The sequence below is a fragment of the Triplophysa rosa genome, linkage group LG17, assembly GCF_024868665.1.
Source record: "Triplophysa rosa linkage group LG17, Trosa_1v2, whole genome shotgun sequence".
Taxonomy (NCBI): Eukaryota; Metazoa; Chordata; class Actinopteri; order Cypriniformes; family Nemacheilidae; genus Triplophysa; species Triplophysa rosa.
The window spans coordinates 11,843,686-11,870,566 of record NC_079906.1 but is presented as its reverse complement, the minus strand read 5'-3'; the positions used below and the strand labels follow the sequence as shown (position 1 = coordinate 11,870,566).

Sequence of the window (26,881 nt, the reverse complement as noted above, 5' to 3'; positions counted from 1 at the left end):
GGACTTTTATTTTGGCGGGCCGCTGCAAAGACCTTTGAGTTTCAGTGCGAGTAGCTTTTCTCAAAGGAAACAGTGAAATGCGTGTGAAGTAAACTCTGAGAGCAGCTCGGAGATGTTCATGTGTTTACGTCTTTATATAGTTAGAATGTGGATTTCATTAAAATCTCATGTATGCAATTCATGTATTAAAATTATTTACAAAACAGGTGAATTTATAGTATAACTGTTGGATTTTGTGAGGCCCCTGGGCAGTGGGGGCCCCTAGAATTGTCACCACCTTTCACCCCACTAGCTACGGCCCTGCCCCCCAGATCCATGTTGGCCCCCCAGGGTTTGAGAACCACTGCTGTACAGTATCTCTTAAAATGGATAAATACACAAATATGCGTCTTACAAAGCTCTTTGGTCACATAAATACCCCCCCCAGTTAACATAGTTTTACGCAAGTTTTTGACAGATTCCTAAAATATTTGTGATTTAATATGACAGGTGGTATAATACATTTGTTAAGTACCGCACATATACAAATATATACAGAACAGTTCAGCTTTCCCCTTGAAATGACACTTGACATAGTAAGTTAATAAAAGGAAGGTCTTTACATTTGTCAAAGATTGAAAGAGAGAGAGAAACGAGGAGCCAAAAAAATTGAAAGTGAACACAAGCTAAATGGGAGATATTGAGATGGAGAAATAGAGTGTAGTAGTGTGTGAAAAGAACTCAATGGTTGATGGTCCCTCTGGAAGGCATGCTATGCCTCAGCACGTTTAGGTTCGGATGAATAAGTACCTGTCTCCAAAGAAAAACGGATGTAGTTTCAGCCACGTCCGGAGGCCACGCGTGCCCTGCGCAACTATATAGTAATGAAGCCTTAGAGATTCTCTCGCCTTCTTTTGCCTTAAGCTTGCTGGGAGCTTGACCACTGACTCAGAAGATGGAATCCCTGGTCATTTGATGAGCTGGCATCTGAGCAAGAGGTCTTTCAAAGAGAACAAAATACTCTGAAATTGCCTTGGCTTTAAAAATGGCTTCTTGGACAATAGAGTTCATTGGTGGATTGATTTTGGTTTCCTCTGCGTCACCCATTTTCAGGTCTTTTGGTGCTGGCGGAGACCTCGGAAATAACTCTAAACATGTTTTGTTTGCAGCATGAGGGTTCCCAGTCTGAGTTAAATATCTTCAGCCAATCACATGAGTCGTAAATATCTGAGTCGTTGACTGATCAGTCAACATAAAAAAATGATATAACTTATATAAAGGCTAGAATACACAAGACTTTTGCTCAGATTTTACCCAGATTTTCAGTCTGGATTTATTGCAGAAAGTCTACGCCAGTCTGCAGATTTGATCAGTTAGTGTGTTTCTATCTGAAACTTTCAAAAAGTCTGCAAGTGTAAGATGTCCAGTTTAAAAAAAATATCTGTTCAGATTTTAAAAGTCTTGTAGTGTATTCCAGCCATTACTTGCGACTTCAAACGATCTGACAGGGTACCTTTTTCAGCTACACAGACTAATTCTATGTAATCGTACGTGACACGTTTTCCATGGAGGTATTTGAAAACACATGCTTAAAGCTTAGGAACTAATTGGTGTTATCTGTGGAGGGATGGAGGTTCCCTAATTGGCTTGTCACTGGGACTGTATGTGCGCAGAGGAAGACAATTAGGCTTGTACAAAGGAAAAAATATACCATATTTGCTAAAAAAAGTGATTTAATATACTAAACAGTGACTACATTTAATCAAGTTTGTCCAAATAGTCTGACAAGCATGAAAAAAAAATATATGTATTATTGAAGTTCCATTTGTTAAGTAAGAAATAATGTACAACCAACTGATTGTTAGTACAAAATAAACCCCAGCAGGGTGATCAGGACCCCGCTGTGAAATGAAGGGGCCTTGTACCACCCTGAAGGGCTTTATTAAAACAGACTGGATCTACATCATTCCGCTTATTACACAGCTTTTTGTCACATGAGTAAATTAATGGACACTTAATATTGATATTTTGAAATATTTTATTAGGTCGTTTTAAATACAAACCTTCTGCTGGAAAAGGCACAATGTTCAAGATTTAATCATTTAATCATTTGTAAAATACAATTTCATATATATTTTAATAGGTATAGTTATATTTAATTAATTTGTAAGTAAATCATTTGTAAAGATGACTCGGATGAGCATGTTTTATGTGGTTATTCCAGAACGCTGTATAATGACAGCAATATATAGTTAGATAACCTAAAAACAAAATATCTTACTTAATATTAATTTGAACATTTTACAAATTTTCTAAATCAAAGGTTGTGTTGGTCAACATTAGTCAATGCAATGCAAACAATGCAAAATGTTTTTCATATCAACTAAAATTTAAAAAGATTAATGCTATAAAAATGCATTAAATGCTATTAAAATGCATGCAAGTTAACAAATGGAACCTTATTGTGAATTGTTACCCGCTTTTGATTCACCTTGTTAAAATGCATTATTTAAATGTATGTATTCATATTTAATAAGACAAGTCCTCATTTGAATTCCCGTTCTAACTGTAGATCAAACAGCTGATAACAAAGACATGTGTTAAACATAATGTGTCGTCTCACTGTTTAAGGTGAAGTCATTGACCTCTAATACCATTACCATCGTCCATAAATTCAGTTTCAATAGCTGCGGCGTAGCACTTTTAATATTAGCGTAACCTGTCCGGCACTTTGCTAAACCAGGATAAGGTTAATTTCATGCGCAGCCAGTCCAAATAAGACGATTTCATGGTTAACAGACAAGTGAATGAAAAAGATAAAGGTAATTGAATCCCGCTTTTGTGGAGATAATTAATAATGATCTAGGCCAATGACCCTATTATTCCCTCATGATAACCATTCGGCCTCTGGATCGTGGGTTGGGTCAAGAGAGAGAGAATAGATTTAATTGCACATTGTCTCTCTTTTTTACTGAACATTATCTTCCTGGAATTCTGAATATAGTGCTGAATGTTTCACGTAGATAAACCTAAAAAAATTGAAGCTCTGTAGCATTAAGTAAACCAGCATTTGTGTTCTGAATACTGGTTTCCAACATATGGATGCTGGTGTGCCGTTTCTTTTTATTAAATCATATTTCCAAACAGAATGTGATCATGCAATGTTTTTTTATGATGATTTCCAGGAAAAATACACGTTCTTCAGTGTTATTAAACAACCTTGAAAATAATAGTTAGTGTCCTTGGTAACAGAAAAAAATGATGAAACTACATAACCCTTTGCACAACATTACGCTTATTAAAACCGCATTGCGCCACTTCCCAACACAGAATCAGTGCAAACGTTAAGTAAAATAAAAATGAAGACTAGACTGAATATGTAAGCAGATCATGATTTATGGGCATGACTAGATTAGGTTATGTTTGGACCAGAAAATACAACTTAATGCCTGATCACAAATAAATCACAAATAAAATCATTTCTGCCATTTCACTTAAAGGGACGGTTCACTCAAAAAAAATTATCATTTACTCCAAAGATATCAATATACTCCAATACTCCAACGCTCAATATGGCCGCTCTAGTGAAGGAAGTTCCGCCTTCCAGTAAAACGATCAGTAAAGAATGACGATTCTCTGGGGCGGGGCTATTGTGAGGTGCTTGCCTGCTTGTGCGCAGGTGCAGTAGATGAGGCGACCTCGAAAAAAATTTTTTAGTGCAATTTAAGCTTAGCAAACCAAAATTATGATACAGTTTATGTCATGTTTAATTATTGATCGGAAATATGCTGTTTAATTGTGATTTTTGCCAGCGGTTTTAGAAATATCTGCCTTCTCCCATTCAAGTTGATAGAACTTTGGACTTGCTATGACGTAAATAGCTTCCCAGAGGTGCTGCAAACATGGCTGCCGAGTGGCACTACTTCCGTAAACGGACTTTGATTTACTCATCCTCGAGTTGTTCCAAATCTGTATTCTGATGTACACAGAGAAAGATCAAAGAATGCTTGTAACCCAAAAGTTCGTCGCCACCATTGACTACCATAGTAGAAAAAATGACAACGGTGCACCAGAACTGTTTGCTTTCCGACATTTTTCCAAATATCTTTCTCTGCGTTCATCAGAACGAGGAGATGTACACTGATTTGAAACAACTTGAGGGTGAGTGAATGAAGACAGAATTTTTTTCTGACTCTCTCTGTCAGTTGCTCTCTCTCTCAGCGAGATGTGCTGTGACATGAAGATTTGTTTTTAGCCCCTATTGTTGCTTGCTGGTGTCGTGAAGCCTAGTGAAAACATTAAGCACAGTGGAGAGGATGCAGCTAGTGGGAAATTGCCAGCGTGAGAGCTCACCCAATCAGCACTCAGCTGCAGGCCTTAGATCTAGCTCTTTCCATTCAGCTCACAGGTCCTTCCCAGCCGCATATGACTGCGTCACTCAGAGCATCTTTCTAGCTCTGGGATTTGATTTAGAGACCCCACATTTGCCAAAAATAGTGCCAGTTTCCTATAATCAGTAATCAGATGACAGAACGGGAAGATGACATGTATTGACTCATGTCAGGCTTTTGAATGACTTGAGTCTCAGGCAGGGATTGACGCACGCTAATCAGGAACAGCGCCATTGATTCTCAGTTTAATAGAGGTAGAAGCAGAAGCGTGAAATGAGATAGTTTACCTAGAATACTTGTTCACATTTGTTCGTTACATTCTGGGTTATTTCAACCCAGTGTTGGGTCGAAAAGGGACAAACCGAACTACTGGTTTGTCAGATAAGACCCAAATGCTGGGTCAAATTTAAACATTTTCTGGGTTCATTTAACCCAACTGATTGGGGTTGTCCCTTTTTGGCCATAACACTGGGTTAATATAACCCAGAATGTAATAAACAAATGTGAACAAGTATTCTAGGTAACTTAAAAACTCCACACGCTTCTCAAAACTCATTTCACTCTCAATCAATGATTCTCAGTTTGATCACCCAGCATTTTTAGTGTAGGCTATTTTAAAGACCCACTGAAGTGCCTTGAAATGTGTAGCTTTGTTAAATATGTAATTTTGACTGAAACAGTAAGTTAGGGTGGGACATACTGAGTGGCTCCTCCCCCTTTTAAAAACCCAATAGTGTTTCATTTACAGCAAAACCTGGGATCTGATGAGAAGCTTAACGCTGCCTTCACGTGCTCTCTGAATGATCTGAAATATGAGTTTCTGGGGTAAAAATGGCACAGGAACGCCCACTGATGTCGCATTTCCCACTGGGAAGTTGGGAAATTATTTTGATTCCCGAGATGGGCGGGCCTTACACAATCAACATGGCGGATAAGAGGGAAGGATTTCTCCGTAAGTGATCTGCAAGTTTTAATGCTTATATGATATTGTAAATGTAATTTTTGGCAATGATGTTAAAGTCATAGAGAGAGAGAGAGAGAGAGAGAGAGAGAGAGAGAGAGAGAGAGAGAGATTTAAAATCTCTTTATTTCTTCAAAAAAGATTCTCTAATACATAAAAATAAATAATAATAAAAACATTTTAACCCAAAACCTTATACACAACAACAAACACCATATGTTTACGAATTCCTCTACATTATTTGTAGTACTATACAAATCTAAATTAAACCTCAAACTAAATTAAACAATTTACATTTCATTCTGAAAATTACTTGATAACCCTGTTGTTAGTATGAAGTTCTGAAGTTTTCTGGAAGTAGGCTGGAGATCCTCTGAGTCACAGCTGGGACTCCCTGACAGGAAGATAAAGTAGTCTCTAATGATAATGGAGATGCTATGCTGATTATAATTACATGTGTATTTTCTGTCAAAAAAATAGGACCTCATGGGTGCGTTAGCGCTGTGCTATGTGTCTATGTATATTACTCTTTCTTCCCCATAACCTTTCCTGTAATGACAGACAGAATAAAGCTTCCCAGACAACATACTGAACGGTGGCCTTTCACAATTTCATAGGATTGCATGTTAAATCATTGCCATCCACTCGTGTGTTTCACCTCGTTCTGCAATAACACAGTCTTGTAGCGTCTCAGTAAACAGCAGCTACCCAGATGCTATTCCAGCACAGGGACTGCGTTGAGTCCCTCTATGTTTGCTTTGCTAAAAACACAAGCTGCTGTTTGCTGGAGCTCTGCCCTCCATGCTAACAGGGGAACCCAGTGAGAGATTTTCAGCAGAAATGCATTCGTACATTCGTTCTAAATTGGATTCAGCAAACATATGTAAACGTGGAAGCTTCTGGATCTTATCCTCATCTTCCCTCTTTAGCGATAGTGACAGGTTTTTATTGGAGGTTTAGGGGGCAACAGTCTTTCTAACGCAGAATTCAAATAATTGTACTGAACTTAGAACAACTTGAATCAAAATTGTATGATACAACAGTGTAATTGTTTCTTTAAAACAAAATCGTTTGATTATGACAAAAATTATAATCACAATTATTTTTCCCAATGTTGAGATCACGGTTATTTAACACAGGTACTCATTGACTTATTGAAACGAAGTTGATAAATAAATTATTAATAAATAACTTGTCAATTTAACACGGAATTCAACTTAATAACAAATAAAAATAAATGTAAATATAAAGTGTGAATGCATACATTTAAATTAATTATATAAAAATAAAAAGAATTTCTGAAAATCAATTATGATTCATTCCACAGCCCTAATATATATGTTGTGTTATACATTTTGAATTATTATATGTAAATATGATACTATATTGCAGTATTTTGTGTATTGTATGTATGTATATTCTTGTCTGATTTCTTATTTGTGATTTTTTATTTTTAAGGTTAAAGGTTACATTTTAGGTGAAGCATCTAAGACAAAGTTGGCATGTATCCGAGATCTCTGTTAGATCCACCAAGTTGTAAAATAACATCCTGACGTATCCGGAAATTTGCAATATGTTTAATAGTACAAGAAACTCTTTATTGTGAAAAGCTTAAGCAAAATGTAATTTCTTATTTCATGACCTCTTTTCTAAAATCCTCTCCATCAACAAGTACATACTGTTGTTTTAACAGACAAAATGCTAGTCTACCCTGAGGCACATCATGGTATATTTATGTTTTAAAAGTAAGAGTGATATAAAGTCATCTTTTAGCAACTCGCCTCTGAAGGCCTACCTGAAGACGCTTTCGTCTGATGTTTTCCTTGAAAAGACTCTCTTCTTTCACATCTATGTCACTCAGACAGAGTTTCACCTTCAACACCCCCACCTTAAATCTCCCCCAGTTTCCTCATCCGGGTCCCTTCTTTCAGGAACTCTTTGATCCTGCTTTCTGAAACTGTTTGATATAGTAGAGGGGCGTCTGCACAGAAGGATGAGTGCGTGGCAGCATTCTCTGTGAAATACATCTTTTATTTAGCTCAGCCCTGAGACAGCACTTCTCCTCTCTATACCGCCGTGATAAATGTTCGACACAAGTTTCTGCTGTCACCCACTCCCATTCGCTGTTAGCACGCATGCTAATCCATTCCCATGCTATGAGCTTGTCACGTTAATGCAGGAGGTGCCAAAAAAAAATTTTGCAAAGCACATCATGTATGATGTGTATATGTTGTTTATTAAATTATTTACATCAGGGGTTCCCAAACTTTTCAGCTCACAACCCCCAAAATAACAGTGCCATGGACTCGAGACCCTTACTATCCTCGGAGGTGGCTAAAGTATACTACAGATGGTCAAATTTCATCAAACTGATTCTAGTTCTGATGGATGTGCCTCTTTTCGTACCTGAGGACGATGGCCTTTCTGTCTGCGGTGCTTCTCCGCCCTCCTCCCCTGGCCTCCCTGTGTTGACTTTGGTCGATATTAACCAACGTTTCATTTCGACAAATAAAAATATCCTAAACTATAAGCCTGAAAAATAATCTGCGTGCACATATGGGAATGTTTAACGTGGTGCTGTAAATGAACTTGCTGCACTAACCTAATGCGGTTGCTAATGTGACGTAATCACCTCAGCGGTCACGATCGAGAGGGAGGACATTCCAAAGGCTGATGTCTTTTTATTTGCATGGTTTTATTTTTGACTTAACTAATATTTTTATGTTTTGTTACACTTATTGATTTAAATACGCTATTCCTAATAATAAAAAAAGATTTCTGGAAATCATCTTGCGACCCCACCCTTGTGGCCTGGCGACCCCCCGGGGGGTCCCGACCCCTACTTTGGGAACCCCTGATATACATGACTTTTACTTAAAGGAACAGTTCACCCAAAAATGAAATTTCTGTTTTCGTTTACTTGCAAATCTGTATAAATTTCTTTGTTCTGATGAAGACAAAATAAGATATTTGGAAGAATGTAGGAAAGCAAACAGTTCTCAGGCACTTTTGACTACCATTTTTAGTTTTTCCTACTATATGGTTGTCAATGGTGGCCAAGAACTGCTACAAGCTTTCTTCCAAATATCTTTCTCTGTGTTCATCAGAACTAAGCAAATTATACCGATTTGGATCAATACGAGGGTGAGTAAATGATGACAGAATTTTTACTTATGGGTGAACTGTAAACTCAAAATATACAAACAGAGATGGGTTAATATATAGTAAATACATTCTCTGAGATTGAGTATTTTGACTGGAAATGTCCTTTAATGTCCTTATCCAAATTTTTCTTAAAACAATTGTAACTTACATTATATTTTGTTTTGTTGATCAGATATTCGAGGGATACAGAACTTCCTGGACCAGACCTCTCAGCAGGGAATGGACGTGTCTCTCCAGAAGGTGGAATCCAATATCAATATGATGATTACTGGAATGTTCCGCACCATGAGGGTGGAAGAGCTCCATCGCTACAGAGACACACTGCGGCGTGCTGTGCTGTTCATGAGCCCTGCCACCGCCAAAGCTTTTATTACCGAGGTACATCCAAACGCTCACATGTGCTTCCACATGTACACATAAGCACATTTAAATACATATCACACTGTGTGTTCAATACAAATAATTTCATTTCCACTAGTGTTTTATTGCATTGCACAGATGTATAGTGGTTGTCAAGTTTAGCCAGCAGGCATTCTGGCCTTCAACCTGTCAGTCCAAGCGCTATTTAACCAGCTCACATTATTTTGATCTGTAATGCTCACAGCTGCAGGCCTTAGATTCGGTATGATGTTATGGTAAATTCTGTATTTTTGGTGTTCTGTATCACAGTTTAAAAACTGCAAATGTAACTATATTCACTCTAAGGCATATACAGTATGTTTACACCATAGTGCAAAGCTTGCGCATTTTCCATTTCGACTAGACTTTCAGACCCTTTTTTTATGGGTCATAGTAATTCATTCTGATTGAAAAATGTCACTTGTTTTAATGGCCAATATTTGTAGGGAAGCCATTAAATGGCTTTACTCCGTCTGATAACTCTCTCTGGGAATTAAACCATGGAGTATTGCTTAATCTCACATGCTATTCTCATTCGCCTTTGATTAAAAATATCCTGCGAAAAGCAATCAAAATCCAATTTTAGTGGAACGTAGAATAGGACAGGAACCATCAGTAGTGGTTGAGACTGCGGGCAGCTGTGATGACTCTTGGGTCCGGGAATGATAAGTTGATTAGGGGAGCTCAGAGTCTTAAAGATATGCTTGTCAGGGAATCATCACAAGACATTTAAACGCAGCTTGTTGTTTTTGTTAATAGAGTGGACTGAGGTGGCATTATTCCTGTGGGGAATGCTGGGTGCAGGGTCAAAAATAAACCAGAGCTTGGGGGCCAGTGCCACAGGAAACCAACAAAACTTTCTCGTTTAAAATGTGGGAGCAAAAATGATTCTTTTATTATCATTATTTAAAAATTGTATTGAGTAAAATGATATTTTAAGTCTTAATATCTACAATTATGAGTCCTTTATGGCTTTTTATTGGAAAGAACAGTTGTCAGGAAATCATATGGAGTTGTTTAGACATGACCCGCCTGTACGAGAGTGTTGGTGTGCCGCGGAGGCCTTTTTTTGTAACTGCGTGCGCAATGCATCGGAAAACGAACGTGCATCCTAATGATTTATCCACACAGAACAATGCAGACTCTTTGGGCAATACGTTTTAAATAACATATGTGAAGTTTAATAGTTAACAGCACCTCATGTGAAAAGTAACTGGTTTTACGTGGCCTTTTCTTGTGGCCAGCCTAAGGCACACCTGTGCAATGATCATGCTGTCTAATCAGCATCTTGATATGCCACACCTGTGAGTTGGATGGATCATCTGGCAAAGGAGAAATGCTCACTAACACAGATTTAGACAGATTTGTGAACAATATTTGAGAGAAATAGGCCTTTTGTGTTCATAGAAAAAGTCTTAGATCTTTGAGTTTGGCTTTTATGAAAAATGGGGGCAAAAACAAAAGTGTTGCGTTATAATTTTGTTCAGTGTATATATATAATCTGCCTTTAGTATATTGGATGTTTGGCCTGTCTGGATTGAAAAAGTGTTTGGATTGATTGAAGTGTAAATATGTAATAATTCCTTAACAAGAAACATTTATTGATTTTTTTAAATTTATTTTATGAACTTTATTTGAATTTAAGATTGATTTTATGAGATTAATAGACATTTCAATGCTGAGACACTATTTAACTATATACTGTATGTGTCTTGTTTTCAGGATTTTTGCATATTTTCATAAGAGTTCAATTTAAGATTTCACCCACACATTTTTTTTAATTGGCTGCTTTTAACATTATCTTGAATCTGGTTGTGTAACACCCGGTTAGGACACGCTTAGAGTGCATATACAGAGGGAAACCATGGATTGTTTGTAAACATGGCACTAGCCGTTTGATAAATAAGAGTTAGACAGTTGTAGCCTCATTATTGGCCTTTGACTGCATGCGGTGAGTGTGCTCAGGTCTCCCTGCGCCACGGGAGGAAAGACTATTAAACATCTGTTGTGAACGTTCATTACTGAGTCTGAGAACTGAGGCTGCTGCATTCCGGTTGTTCAGAAAGTGTCACATAAAGGCTGTGGATCTGGTTTATCTAAGCCTTTTGTCTGCACTATAAAGCTGATTTAAAGGCCAGTTCATTGGACATGAGACATTCTGGGTATAGTTAGAGACAAATTGCCCCATTAGAAGTCTTGCAGAATGCAGCTATCTCTCGTGTGTTTTATGGTCAATAGTGAACATATTTTACATGGGCGGGTGTTTAATGGTGACAAAATACAGGGTTGCATTCTTCCAGCTATATGTAGTTTGTGGTTCATTTGAAGCAACTGTTAGGTTTCCTTGGAATCTCTTTTTCAGTCTTTTTTAACAATTAAACAAATTGAATGTTGAAAATGCAGAAGTGGGCTTGATCATAGGACCTTTGTGTTGTTAATACAATGTTGTACCAACGTATGAAAAAAAGACAAAAGGAGGATCTTGCGCTGAATTCCAACCACATTTAACACGATTTCTTGGAGACCTAGCAAACGAACTTCAAGAAGTGAGCTTCTTGCTCTTGGATAGAATTGAGTACCAACGTATGGTACAGTAGATATCAAAAACCATATAAATTGCTATAATTTATTGTTTTCCACTGGTCAAGCTGGTTTCTCGCAAAACAAACCAGCCTGAGAGCTCAGCAAACCGGTTTCTACAGGGTATACTTTCAACATAGGCTTATTTCCTTCAAACTCATTTGTAAACTGCCTTGCATCCATTCAGCGGATGAGTGATATTACTCTTGTCACGTTCGCTAGCATTACAAATAATTTCCTGGATCCTGTCCAGCACTGACAAAGCAAATGCTTACATGCATCCAGTAGTCTGACAGAGGAAGTCCGGACAGCAGGAGCGAAATGATGGAGTCAGATGGCAAATGGTGTTGTACGGGTGATGGGTCCCATGCCAGGCATTTAACAGGAAGAGGTCAGACTCACAGTGGACTGACGGGATACATGATGAGGGATGTCAGTAGGGTGAGAGGCTGGACGAGGAGCTGTCTGTCTGTGTGATGTGTGTAGGGTCGATGTCCATCAGACAGTGTGCTGACAGACTGTTATAGTATGGAGACAAACAGTTCACCCCAATGGACATTTGAAGTATATTGTTTGGAGAAAACATGATTGATTTGTGTGGCGTTGTCGAGCTTTGTCACTGGCGAGCGATGGTTCTTCATTGCGTATGCATATGGCCTATCGTGTGGCTTTGTAATACTTCAATGTGATTGGCCGTGTATCGTTGCGTAATATTTTTTAATATTCGATATAAGCGATCACCGGTCAGAAAGCCTCTCTCCCACTTTTTCTAATATATCATCTTTTTAATCACACCATGTAAACATCACATTATAAAAAGAACATACTATCCATTATAACATAAATATTTTGACATATTTCGCTGGGATGCTGCCCAGCTCGATGTTTATTTATTTGGCAGGCAGCCGTGCAACAAGGGATAACGCATGATACGAGACCGATCACCCTGTCAGGGTTTACTCCGTGATAATGATTAGCTGACTGCACGTTATGCTTTACAGAATGGGATCGCGCACTGGCGTCGCATCGCCTGACTGACGCGTGCGAGATTTTCGCACATCCAGCTTTGTCAGATCATTTTCTTTTTGCTCTTACGAAGGAATATTACAATCTCCTTGTGCATTACAGATTTGACAAATTCAGCATGTTAGTTCCACGGTCCTGTTTCTGGCTACAACAGCAGAATATTTATTCGCATTCAAAGCTGTCGGGCACGGCAGCTGCTGTACGCCATCAACCCGCGTGATTCACAGGCCTCGGTAACTCTTCAACGTCTGTGGTCACTTCAGCTCAAGGTTATAGTGTTGACTGATGGTGTACGCACACACAGACACGAACACGCATGGACACACACAAACACGTGTGCAGACGTGTTTAGACAGGCCGGTCTAACTAGCACCCAAGGTCACGCTCTCAGAAGCAGACAAACACAGCGTGTGGACTCTGTTGGCTCTCGCTATGACCTTAAGAACTCTGATTGGATGAGAGGTAAACACTGGCAAATGAGAGATTATTGCATCTGTGTGGGCAAACTTGTGAAAAAGAAAGAGTAAAGGATAAAGAAAGACATTACTGAACGTGGCAATATAACTCTTGATACAAAGGGTGAAGTTCATATCTGCTTCTTTTGAAGGTTAACACGGATAAGACAACAATCGCTCGCTCCAAAACAGTTGGTTGGGGTAAAGTTGTCATAATCAGAGTTTTGAGGTAGTAACGTCATGTAAATGTCTTCGTACAGAGCCACAAGGTACTTTTTTCATTAGTGTGAGCTTTATTATTTGAAGTGTTAATTCAATGTGACAATTTGGAAGTCGGCACTCTGCCGAGCTCTTATACTGATTGACGTAGGAGAAACTTTTCTGCTGTTCAGACAAATCCTTTCCACGGTGGCAGGAAACATAGAGAAATACATTATTTAAAATGGAGGAGAGGAGATGATGAGTGCTCGAATTCATTGTGTGTGTTTTACAGTCAGCATGACATCACTAGTGCCTGTGCCGTGGAGAAAGACATCCTGGTACAAAGGGTGTTTGTGATGAATTGTAATAACCAGTCATGACTTTTTGGAATGAAGCTAAATTGAATGCATGAGTGAGCATAGGTTTTGCTAAATCTGTTCATCTTTATGTTATGATGTACAGTAATTGTGAGACTTAGTGTTTATGTAAAAAAGTCTTAATGTAGCTAATATTAGTTATTGATTAAAATAATGGAATATTAAGAATAGAGGATATTAATGTTGTTTCATAATGAAGTAGCTGCAGCGCTGATGTATTTTTATAGGCCAACTGTAGCATTACACTTGTCCCTTGACACATTTTTTCCAAAAAATAAGCTCTGTGATCAACTATAGTTGTCAACAATAACAATCTTCACAGAATAACGCAACTTTTATGAATTTTGAAGCCTAAATACAATAGGCAGAAATAAAATAATAACTCATATGAAACTTTTTTAAAGTGATAGTTCACCCCAAAATTTACAATTCTGTCATAATTTACTCACACTCTTGTCATTTTAAACCTGTATGACTTTCTTTCTCCTGCAGAACACAAAAGAAGATATTTTGTAGAATTTTGGTAACCAAACAATGGCGGTACCCATTGACTTGCATTGGTTTTGTGTCCATACAATGGAAGTGAATGGGTACCAACATTGCAGAAGAAAGAAAGTATCAACTATCAATAGTGATTCAAGGAACACAAGCATGTTCCTTGAATCACTCCTCACCCACATTTTTTGGAAATTGTGCCCATTACATTATTTTTTTTACATTCCACGTCTGTAGTCCCATGTGACATGTTAGTCACCGCCTTTCTCAAAAAAAGTTAAAGCTTTTCAAAATCAGGAGTAATGTATTACTGATGTGTTTTATGTAATAGAACAAAAAAATGAAAATATCTTAAGATTGTGTTAACCCTTAGACCTTATCAATGACATTTTGGTTATTAAAACCAAAAACCCATTAAGAAAAAAAAATTCGGCCATGACTGCAGCACTCTACTGTATACTTTGAAATATCTATTTTTCTTCAAGAAAATGACCTGCAAATTGCTTACCTAGTTTTCTTTGCATATTAAGCCAGGATAGAAGACATTATAGCATCAAAAAATTCCACGCTTAAAGGGATACTTCACCCAAAAATGAAAATTCTGTCATCATTTAATCACCTTCAAATTTCTTTGTTCTGATGAACACAGAGAAAGATATTTGGAAGAATGCTTATATAACCAAACAGATCTTGCCCCCCATTGACTCTCATAGTAGGACAAATTACTTTATCATTTTTTTTGTTCTGACATTTTGAAGAATGTAGGACAGCAAACAGTTCTGGGGCACTTTTGACTACCATTGTATTTTTTCTTACTATGGTAGTCAATGGGGGGGGGAATCTGTTTGGTTATAAGCATTCTTCCAAATATCATTCTCAGTGTTGATCAGAACAAAGACATTTATACAATTTGCAACAACTCGAAGGTGAGTAAATTATGACAGAATCTTCATTTTTGAGTGAAGTATCCATTTAAGCTTTAAATGAAACAAAATTGAGAACACCATTAAGTCTCCTCAGCCATGAAAGAGCAACCTCTGAGTAGTAACATTTTCATCATCATAATCATCATCATCATCATCTTTAAAGTGCTTTGAACATCTATCATAGTGCGCCCCTGTTTATTTTACACAGCGCTTTGTTGTTATTGCATTAAAGCGAGTCTTCATGATCTCATCTTGTGATAATTCGAGAAAAAAACATACTTTGCGTAATGCTGAAGCTACAGTAAATCACGCAAGCATAAGAGACTTCAGCGCGAGCAAAGGCATGCGTTTATAACAGGACGGCTGGCAGCTTCTTATGTTATACGCCAAGATGATTGTGTGGAGACGGGGTGGATGCGCTGATTGACAACTAGCTTTTTTCACTGGGGAGGATGGCCACGGCTGTCAGTCGGCAAACAGTGCAGCCCACATGATGGATTATTTACAACTCATGCGCCACCATCGCTCGCCACTTCCTTTGAGCTAGTCCTGTCCATTACATGGCCAATTACACTCGGCTGGCCATTTTCTCATCTCAATCAAATTATCTCCACATTGTGTTTTATTTTGGTGGCGGAGAGCTCGGCCGTTTTTACATGGGGCTGCGGAAACAAATCACGCCGAGAGTCCTGTTGAATGGGCAAACAGGCTGATATAAAGCAGGCTTCGGAAAACAGATAACACAGCTAGCGCTGGCTTTTTCCATTAAATTGGAATGAAGGAGGACAAATTAAATTACTCGTGCTTTTCTCTTTAATTCACACATTTTCTAAAACCGGAAGCTTGCTAGTAAAACATGTGTAGTGGAGAGAAGTGTGTAAATTCATGAATATTCTGCTGACTTGCATAAAGCATATATATTGTATTTCTATTTATTTGTGCACAGTAAACTGAATTTGATTGATTATTGATTCACAGTGATTGTGTGGATTCAGCAACTTTTTTTTTCGTTCAGAGATGGAAAGCGTTCCTCAAAAACTTCTGTATCATTCAGAACTCGCATCAGATTTGCATGTGGTTGCCTTGGGGCCGTCTTATTTCAAAAGCATGCATTCTCATTTATTTATTTGCGTTTAGTGCTGCAAGTCTCTCAAAGAGGAAGTTGCTGAATAGTGACACAGACATGTCCTGTGCTGATAAGCCTACAGTGGGTGGATTACCCCCCATAATCCCCTTCCGGCTGGAGGTCTCCATCATAGTTACGTTGTCGCTACCCATCAAGCTTTGCTTCTGCCACAGCAGCCAGGTGAAAACAGCACTCTGTAGAAGTGTTAGATGCTATCTGGGGACTTCCATCTTGTGGTGGATAAGGGGATGTTGTATTAAAGCGGTTCGGTCAGAAGCAGGCAGATGATGCTGGAGTTGGAGAAGCTTTTGGAGCCCTCCGAGATCAAACTGAACTATTGCACTTGTTAAAGCTCTTGAATATTCCAAGTGTTGTTTTTGACTTGTGCAAGTGCACTCAGTTGCAACACAGGGAATAATGACACGGAAACAGCATTTGAAGATTTTATGAGGTGTGACAAGAGTTGTTGTGTTTGCATGGTTGCAGTGGTTAAGCATGGTTAGGAGATAACGGAGAGTCAAACACATTAGGACCCGTAATGAGAAACTTGTTTCCCTAATGAAAAAGTGTTGCCATGGATGGAGGTTATGAAAGTTTCTTCACACTGCAAGGTTGCAGATCATTTTTTCTCATAATCGTCCGTCCTGTGAGAATACAACTCCAAATAGAAAATGACAGCAAAACTCATAGCACTTCGAAGCAGAACAACAGCACTGACAAGGGCACTGATGGTGGAGAGATTTCACAAAACTTCACCACAAAGAGTGAAATCACAACCATAGCACCTCTATTAGAGCCCTGCCGTGCAAGTCTTGTGCAGAGGGAAAGATTTGTTATACAGTATGTCAGCAACTTTCTTATGTGAAGACATCCCTGCAGTAAAAAATATATATATTTGCTGGTCTTAGCTGGTTTATGTTGGTCTAGCTGGTCCTGTAAAGAGTTTAGACTGGTTAAAGCAGTCATACAGATACATTTACAACATACTGTAGATCACATGACTTTGTAAAGACGTGTCCTGAAGCACTGCAATTTTATTTGTATTATTTTATATATTTTTTAAACCTTACATATTGCTGTCCTTCTAAAAAAACAGTATCTCCATATTTCGTGATTTTTATTTTTTTGCCATAAATCAATATTTAATAGTCAGCCTTTATGTTTGTCACTGGATTTTGGAAATATTTAACTAATAAAAAGTATGAAAAAGTGCTTGTCAACTTTAACAACACACTATTTAATCATTTTAAAACTACAGTGTTTTTTTTATTATCTGAAAAACTGTGAATTTGGACATCCGAGGTTTCGGAAGTGCAGTGACGATAAATCTTAAATATATTTGTTTATTGTTATGAATTGACGGTTGGTTGTATTTTGTTCAAACAGTTGTGCAGTGTCAAAAAACTAAAACAGAAAGTTCTTCTGGACCGGCGTTGTTTAAGTCTTCCAGAGTGATCTATAACCATCTCTGACCTTTTTATGTATTCCAGGTGGGCGTTCTAGGTGAAAGAAAAAAGCCATATTTATGTTCTGTCACCACACTTGTTACCCTCTCTTCTCAGTGTAGATCAAACATGGTAATGGAGAAAAATTACTTCCATGTTGCCCGTTACAGCTTCCTGCCTGCTGCCAACACATGAGCCTGCAAGGCAATTATTTGACTTCATTATAATTAGTTCATGTTAGGATCTAAAGCTGCAGAGATGACTGCTTGAGAAAAACCATGTCACCTCGACAAAGCAAGACTCATTCAGCGAGTCTCAAGAACGCAGAACCGTGATTTTACTGTATTAATCTTTCAAAACACAAGTGATCAATGGCTCTGGTGGGTTGCTCGTTCTGTAAGTACCCTGAAGCTCGCATTGTGTTTGCTGCGGCTTGCCCTTTTGACCAGAGCCCAGTTTCTAAGTACGGTAAATCTGCGGTGTATTATAGTGAGATCAGGGCTGAATTAAACAGGCCAGACTAAGTAATTAAAATGAAGGGCGATGTAAGAAGCCATTGTCCTCTCAAGTGTGAAGCGTCATATTCTCAATAGGAACGCACGGTGGTTTTGAATGTAACATAAATTATCCTGTGGTGACACATTCAAAGATGAGGTAACACACGCAGTTTCTGCCAATCTCATATTTATCTTGAGTACCTATACATAGTATTGCATACTTAGTATCTTCTAAGAGTATTTAGTTTGATCGAATTTATAAAAGATACAGCTGTACGATTATTTCCAGAAAAACACGAGCTCCTGGATTGCATGCAGGGGCGGCGGATCTACAGCACGAGCACACAATACATCAACACATTATCCCTGCATAACCGTTGATTCACTATAAGTTTGTGTGGTGTACCTTATGCACGTAAGCGCCGATTGCCAACAAAACACAGACGTATGACTTAGTTTGACTTACTTTCCGAAAACTGCACGAATCCTGGTGGAGTGAATCGAGCACAGAAATACTACGTCATACATTCAACTCGTTTTTGGACAAGTTGACCATGTCAAGCATGAGAAGCCAGCACGTTTAACAGTGTGAAGAAGTCAGAATGCATGAAATAGCATGTTACCTCCACTTTAAAGGTAACAGGTGTCATTTTAGCAGCATTAGAGGGGGGAAATGGAATTGAAAAAAGAATGGCTGTTACGTTAGATACGTAATAGTTGTATTATTGTATTATACATTATTGTATTATACATAATAGTTGTACTATTGTATTATACATTATACATAATAGTTGTACTATTGTATCATTGCTCCTGTATGACATATCGCTTTATTGCTCCCTGAACTCTGGAGTCGCATTGGATAAAAGTGTCGCATTGGATAAAAGCATCTGCTAAATGACTAAATGTAAATGTAATGGCTTTTTTGTCAAAAGTTGCCTTTAATAGTAATAGAAATTTAATATTGAAATAAAACATTTACACTTTCCCTTTACGACCTTGAAAGTTGAAATTTCAGTGCCACTACCGACACTAAATGAAATTGCAAAAGTGATGATTGTTTCAAAACAATTTCTTCAATGGCCTTCTGGGCTTTTGTATGTTTGGAAGCGATCATTGTTTTTGCCGTTCCATTTGGTACCGATAGTGGTGCGGAAATTACACATCCTTATTACGTCCAATGGGATAATCTGTTAGTTTTCAACCTCTTTTCATGACTAGCTCTGATCCTTTTATGCAGTATATTACTTTCATTTTTCCCATGATTATGCGATTATGATTTCATTGCATACCCACATCCAATTTAAGTCCTTGCGTTATCACAGATGCAAGTGGCATAATTATATCCCGAGCTGGAGTTTGTTTTCATATGAACGTTCACAAAAGTGTCTATTCACACTTGTGTTCTTTGAGCGTTGCAGTGCGCATTCATCATCCAAACCTCCGCCACAGGAGTCTCACGCAGAAACCTGAGAGATGATGCAGTGATAAGTGTGTTTCTGTGGCGTTATGTGCCGTGGAACGCCACGCTACAGCAATGAGATGGGCCACCCTCCTGACAGCCTCCACACAGCGGATGAATTATACATGACTAAATCCACAGCTCTAACTGAGGCTGCCAGACATTAAATTGTGACATGTAACAGTTTTGATGTATTTAAAGCATTCGTGCGCCAGTGAGTGTGAGCTAAGTACGTAACATGCAGGATTTCTTTCTGAAGAATACAGTGCTGTTTGAGGAATTAATCATCACATGAAGCTACCGGCATTGGAGTATTCTTGCCCTCACGTGTGCCGTTCTGCGGCTAGTGAGAGCAAAAGCTATTTTTTTTCTAAGATCTTGTGTTGTCAACTTTAGCAAGAGCAGCATACAGTAATAATATTTTAATCACTGTTAAATGATGCAGAGGTTGTCAGGAAAGTTCTGATTAGAAGTTACCAGGTTGCTGTAATAATTTGGATTTTTTTAAGTTTGCATTTTTTACATGACGGGTTCTCCGAAATATATTCAAGAGCTTGAAGCTCCTTACATATTCTGAAGGTGTTTGCCCATTCAAAAGTTGCTGCCACATTGCTGTCCTGGGTGGTTTCCAAGGTATCATTTTGTGGTTGCTAAGGTATTCCGAGTGGTTGTTAGTGCATTGCTCCATGGTTGCTGTTATGTGGATGGATGCTTACTGTCCCAAGTCAAAAGAACCTATGAAATACCAAACGTCTCTATGATATTCTGGTCCCTAGATATGATTTTTTTTCAGTTTTTGGTCCACCAGGATGAAAATAGGTGGTCTGATTGCTTACATAAGTAATCTGTCCTTAACAAAAGGTTAGGAATTTCTTCAATTCCCCAATTCTGAGCACTTAGCAATCACCACTATTAATTCAAGTGAGCTAACATTTTTTGCAAGCCAGTCTGTGTCTACAATAATATTACTACAAAAAATACTATTAAAACAATTTAGACATTTATATCTTTCAATCAATGTCATTTAATCAATGTCATTGATTGTCTGCTTTAATTGAGTGGAAAAGGAAAGGTGTTACACACGGTAATGATTTTTTCATCATTTACAAACCCTCGTGTCATTTCAAACCTGTATGATTTTCTTTGTTTTGCACAGCACAAAAGAAGATATTTTGAAAAATGTTAGTAACCAAACAACACTGGCCCCATTGGCATCCATTGTATGGATTATTATTTTTAGATGAACTGTCCCTTTAAGAGTACTCGCGTATGGATGGCCAAAGCTCACAAAATATGAGCTACAAAACTCATGGTGTCTTGTTTTCGTAACTAATTTTCACTTAGCGAAGCCTTAATAGTTGTTTTTCTTTGTTAGTTGTTGTTGACAGAACTAAACTATTCCTTATTTCCTTCACAAGATGTGATAAAACTTCATAAGAGCATTGAAGTTAGTAATAAACGGTTAAGTCATGAAACTTCAAAGTTCTTTGTGGAAAGTATGAGGCTCTCATTCGGATCACATGGGTCAGTCAGGAGGTAAGGAGAGGTGGTGCGGAGGAATCTTTGAGCGCTTGCTGGATGTCACAGGTCACGTCTAATTCTGGTCACCTCTCCCTCCTGCTCTCTTTAATGAATGCACGCCACCTTACCTTCCACTCGCAGGGCTCAGACAGGTGGAAAATATGAGATAATAACAATAATCATTATTCTATGAAAGCACCCGGTTGAAGGACAGTGCTTTCAGAGTGTAATTTAAGAACTTGGTTGTATTCGAAAGTGGGTTAGACCTCGAATGTCTCTCCTTGAGGATTCTCTAATTTGTGAATTGTTAGACCCAGGCTGCAGCCGTACAGATTCATTAGAAATCAAGGAAAAGGGAAGATTGGAAGGATGTGAAAGAGATGTATGATTGTTTTTAACTGCAGCTGCTGCTACTTCAATGAGGTCTGACATTACTGCAGGTGGAGGTGAAAGTTCATTGAATGGGGCACTCCCATTACCCCTCTCTCTAATTCTAAAAGAGAAGATTTACAGGTGACAAAGATGATTAAGAGTCTATGTGAGATTATGGCTTTGATCTCACAGGTGCGAAGGTGCTCTCAGGCTGGGCTTTCAGCATGCGAAAAGACACGCAACGAAGGTTGGCAACATGATATGATGTCATTGTTTAGTGCAGTGGGTCTAAATCCTGATTTATTTTGTAAGTCCAAGTAAAGCTTTTTTGGTAAGAGCAAATAATACTTTTAAAATGTACTGTATAAAGCAAAGTAAGCTTTGAATTGTATGTTCTTTAAGACGAAAGGTCTCTTTCTTGAATCTGTGATGTTTAAAGCCTCTCTGTTCATCAAAGGTGCTTTTGCAACGTGAATTCACAGGTCAGAGGTCGCTGGATGTGTATGGAAGATGAATTTCCTTTACATAAGCTTTCACTTCCATTTGCATTTGTTATTCAGATTCTCAGGCATTCATTTAGGCAGCTTTGTTCGGTGTCCTTCTCTCTGGTTCGTAAGGAACATCAGAGACGTATTTGTTTCATTTTGGAGCCTGATGTAGTAAATGGTTAGACTCTTAAACTTGGACAGATCTGGATTTTCTGAAATCAAACATTTTGTGCTTGTCCTGGGCATTCTCTTCTGTAACACCTTTAAGCCTTTACCAGAATTAAACAGACAGCACACCTTTTTCCATCAACTCACTGCATATTCAATAGGGGGAAAAATAACCGTTTGAATGCAGTCATTTGAATATTTAGCCTCTTGTTTTTATGCGATCAGCCTGTCTAACAACCTTTAACTTTTTCCTGGCATCACAAGCCCTAGAGGTTTGTCTTCTGGAAGTTAAGCTTTAGTTAGACAAAACCATCTGCTTCTGAATCAGGTGGAAAGAAAAAACCTGAATCAGTCCGAAATGTATTTTTACAAGTTTTCAATATTTTATTATTACACATTTTATTACAACACATTACTCATTAAAATATAGCCTATTATACTGTAATAGAATGCAATGCATCACACAGACACTTCTGATAACTTCATTTGGCTTTTTCAGAAGGAAAATTTGCATTATTCTATAAGTCTAATACTAATCTTAAATCTAATGTCCACTATACATAATAATTAAGCATTTTTACATTTGTTTTGTATCCGCTAAATTTACAAACATTAGTTACCACACGCTGAAGAACTGTGTCTGTCAACGCAGCCACCATCAGGCATGTTAGGCATGCATGTTGATGGGATATTTTATGCCTCCTGTCTTTTTTATAATTATAAAGTTTTATTAGGTGTTTGTGGAAGATTAAAACACTATTAGCGCCGCCGCACCAGCCGTCAGATTCCCGAGCTGTTCCTTTTGTTTATGAACAAAATGTTTTATGACACCCACGTTTAGTCACCTACACAATCATGGTTAATGTATTCAGTGCTGGTACAGTGGGCACTGGTGAAGGCTATGGAGTATTTTTCTTATGATGTAGGTGTGAAGAGGGAGAGAGAGCCAGAGATAAGACACAATGGGAAGAAGGGTGTTTTGAAATGCATATTACGATAGAGAATATATTTGTTTTTCACACTGAGTTTTGACTGACGTTCTGTGGTGATGGAGGCCAGATGGATCTGCAGTCGTAATTGTATATTTTCTGTTTTCATTTTTGGGGGGATTATGCGCAGTTCTGTGAAATGGATTTCTATCTGGTAAAATGCGTATAACAGATCTGAGAACAAATTAGTCAGAATATATGGCCTGATAAATGACACAAGGGATGGGGGACATGTAAAACTTATTTGAAGGATGAGAAATGCAGTTCTGTGGAACTCTACGGCTTTCTGCAAAGTTCCTTTAGGGTCTTGTGGTGAGTGATTAACTTTTCTGTCAAGTATGCTAATGCAAGTGAGCACATGCAACCTGAAAATTAAACTGAATTAAATCTTATTTCAGAAGTAACAGTCAAACGTGGAAGAGTTACTGTTCTAACTATATTTCAAAATAGTTTCTAATTATCTCAATCTCTGTCTTTTTCTTTCTCTCTAGGTGGTGGAAACTAATCTTGTGGCTTTCGATTGCCACTGGATCATCATAAATGAGGTGGGTTCTTGCAAGTGAACTTGTTAGAAATATAGTCCATTCTTCACACAGAACACAACCTTTTTAATAGAATAATCTAGCATGTATTTGTGTAAGTGATGCTTTCTTAACACTCTGATCCAGGCGGCCGGATAATGACAAAATTACAATTCAATGATTTAAATTAGTCTTGGCGAGAGTGGGAAGAGCTTTCCAAAATAATTAAATGGTACCCATAACGAATAAAACATTTTGCGAAATGTTCTTCTGACAAGTAGAGAGGACAGCGAAGATATACAGATCAAGATTACCTTGAGGGTATCCTCTTCTCTCTGAATTATAGCCGTTTCAACAACTGCAGTCATTCTTTATGGTAACCTCTTTTAATCTCTGTTTTTTGTTAAAAGGGTTATAATGTATGAGAAGCAGTTCCTTTTCACGTTTTAAAATATAAGCGGTAAATGTACTACTAAACCATATTGGACCGGTGAGGAGATTTCTTATTATAACTAATTTGCAAGTCTTTAAAAAAGCTGCTTATTCCAACTTTTTATTGGTCATAAACTTGGCCCACATGAGATACATGTAGCGGTTAGTAAACTGTTATTACTAAATGCCAAATAAACTGTTAAGGGTAAAATATGGAAGTCTTTCGAGTGTTCTGCAGACAATGGCAATCTTACATATCCCAAAAATCCCAATGTGTAGGGCAGTCAAACGATTAATCGTGATCAATCTCATCCAAAATAAAAGTTTGTGTTTGCATAATATATGTCTGTGTACTGTGCATATTAATTTTGTATTTATAAACGCATACATGTATATATATTTAGGAAATATTTACATGTATTTATTTATATTTACCTGTTATTTAATATATATATATATATATAAATGTTTATTCATTCTTATATTTATATTTTTCTATATGCAAACACAAACTTTTATTCTGGATGCGATTAATCATGATTAATTGTTTGACAGCCCCAAAAGCCTGCAAGTTTAGAAAAGAAAGTTTGAGCTAAACAAGGTCCCTAATGCAAAGATGCTGTTTGTGAAGGATGGGACAGTACAGTTTCTGCCCATGTGTAAGCATTGTGTCTCATTCCACATGCGCTGACTACAACCACAGCAGCAAAAAATTGCCTTTTTAATTCTACGGGTCAGAAAGATGGGTAATGGTCATGAAAAACTAAATTATGACTGCCTTTGGCACAAAACACCTTGACTAACATTATTAGCGGACCCCAAGGATAAAAAAATAAAATATGTTGTGACTCTGCAAGAATACGAAGTACTAAAACGATCTTTCAATGCCTCAGAAATTTCCTTCAGCCCAATTTTCTTGGTTTTATCTGAAGAATTTTCTGATGATATTTATTTAAAAGAATTTCAAAGTATTTGCTACGGCTACTATCAACTTCCTAGAAATGAATAGTTTAGACAGGTGGAACATTGAGTGCAACTGAGGGAAGTTTCATCTCCTCAGATGCTCAACACAAAGGCATATGACTCCCTTTATGGACACGCATCGCTCATGGTTGCCCTTATTTGACAGCTCTCTGAGGGGAGAGAGAAGCGAGCAGCTGCCAGGACCTGAACCCTAAATTTGGCCCAAAACCCTGTAGGCTCATAATTGTGTCATTCTAATTTAGTGCTCCTAATTAAGTATCAAGGGCCTTTTGCATTGGTCATCTGGGGCTGGAATAACTCAGTGTTGGTATTTTGATCTCTGTGAAAGCGTCCTCTGTGTTCTTGAGAGTTGGGCTACACATCACCATGTCCTCACGAGTCCTCTCCGGATGTCATCTCTTATATCCTCCTTTATTCTTGCGAGATTAATTATCAGCGACCCAAAAACCTTTGACAGTATTTCCAGCGTGTCGTGATTTTCATTCCTCCGAGCGGAAATCTTAAAATTACCTTTCGGAGAACAGGTTACTTAGCAGACAACATTCATTTGAATCTAATTGAAGCCTGAGCAGCCTCGACATTCAGAGCGAGTTCCTCGCGAGCATGCCAATAGTGCCACAAGTTCAAGTTTAATGACATACTTCATGAGAGCCAGTCAGCAGCAATCACGGTTCCGCAGGTGAGAGCGAAACTCAAAAGTGAAGGCTGTCAGAGGGAACAGCTCGGCCGCTCTGAAGTCTACCTTCACTGAGGGACGTCCCCTGTCCATTCTCATCACATCACTCCCAGCCCTCTTGCCTCACTGTCCGTCTGTATAAGAGATGACTTCAGGCTAAAATTAGCAATCATTCCTCCTAAGGCTGCACAAGGACACACGGGCACACGTGGTCATGTCTTTCTTATTTGGCAGCACTCTGAATGACCATTAATTCAATTACCATTTGAAGTAGTTATGTTTATTGTTTTCAAGATTTGAGGACACTTTTTTTGAAGATGGGAGACATGGACCTTGTTGTGAATTTACCCAGATTTATTATTTTAATGCACAATAAACTGTTTTTAAAAGCAGCTGGTGCATATTTTATTGTTGAACTGTTGCTTATTATAAATCTGTTTTTGAACAGTCTTTTAATGTTGTTTTTTTAATGGATGCTATTAAAATCTTTAGTGAATATACCAGTAAATATTGATGGCAAGTTTAAGACTAATGTAATATATGCATCCTCTCTCTTTCTTAATGTTGCAAAGACCTTTTGGGGAAACGCACCGCTCTGAATACAAAATGTTATTTATGTTAATCATGTAAATCACTTGTCAAGGGGCGAGTCTGTCCATTTTCACAACAGTGTCTATTCTAGATTTGTGCAGCGACGTGTCAAAACTAGATTACTCCCATTATTATGAATAATGCTCTCCATGCTGGAAGTGGACGTGTTTATGTGTTTGTGCTGCAGAGATGCTTTGTTTTCTCTGTCATTCCAAATTAAAACTTTCCTTAAATTTTGTATTATTTATGTTCGTAATGATGCGTTCTATTGTTCAATAATAGTTATGACTGATAATGTCTTTACTGTTCAGATGTTAAAACATCATTCCCTCTCTTTCCCTCTCACACACTGCAGGAGATTACAGACATGGATGTACAGGAGCTGGTGATGAAGTCTATAGGTCGTCTGACCCTGGTGAGACAGACCTTTCTCCTCCCGCAGAACTCCAGTCAGCGCTGTGTCAGAAGCAACCACCGCATCAACAACTCCCTCTGTGATCCCAAAGACCCAAAGGCACAGATGTTAGAGGTATGCTTCATCATTCATCTGTGAATACCACTTCAATTGCACATCATTTCTGCCTTCATTTTCTCTTCTGATTGTGTCCATTAGCCAATCATTAGCCTTTGAGCTAACTTCATTAGAAAACATGA

The 26,881-nt window shown here is 38.1% G+C and overlaps 1 protein-coding gene across 5 annotated transcripts in view; it reads left to right on the top strand.

Moving 5' to 3' along the window:
* grid2 (glutamate receptor, ionotropic, delta 2) overlaps nt 1–26,881 on the top strand; it is a 357,135-nt gene that overhangs the window by 221,745 nt on the left and 108,509 nt on the right. For all 5 annotated transcript variants that reach the window (XR_008964686.1, XR_008964685.1, XM_057357001.1 and 2 more), the window contains 3 exons: nt 8,669–8,874; nt 23,515–23,568; nt 26,583–26,756. Coding sequence is in view for 3 of the 5 variants with exons in the window: in XM_057357001.1 (XP_057212984.1) it covers nt 8,669–8,874; nt 23,515–23,568; nt 26,583–26,756 (434 nt within the window). In the remaining 2 variants the exon portion in view is untranslated. The remainder of the gene's footprint in view (nt 1–8,668; nt 8,875–23,514; nt 23,569–26,582; nt 26,757–26,881) is intronic.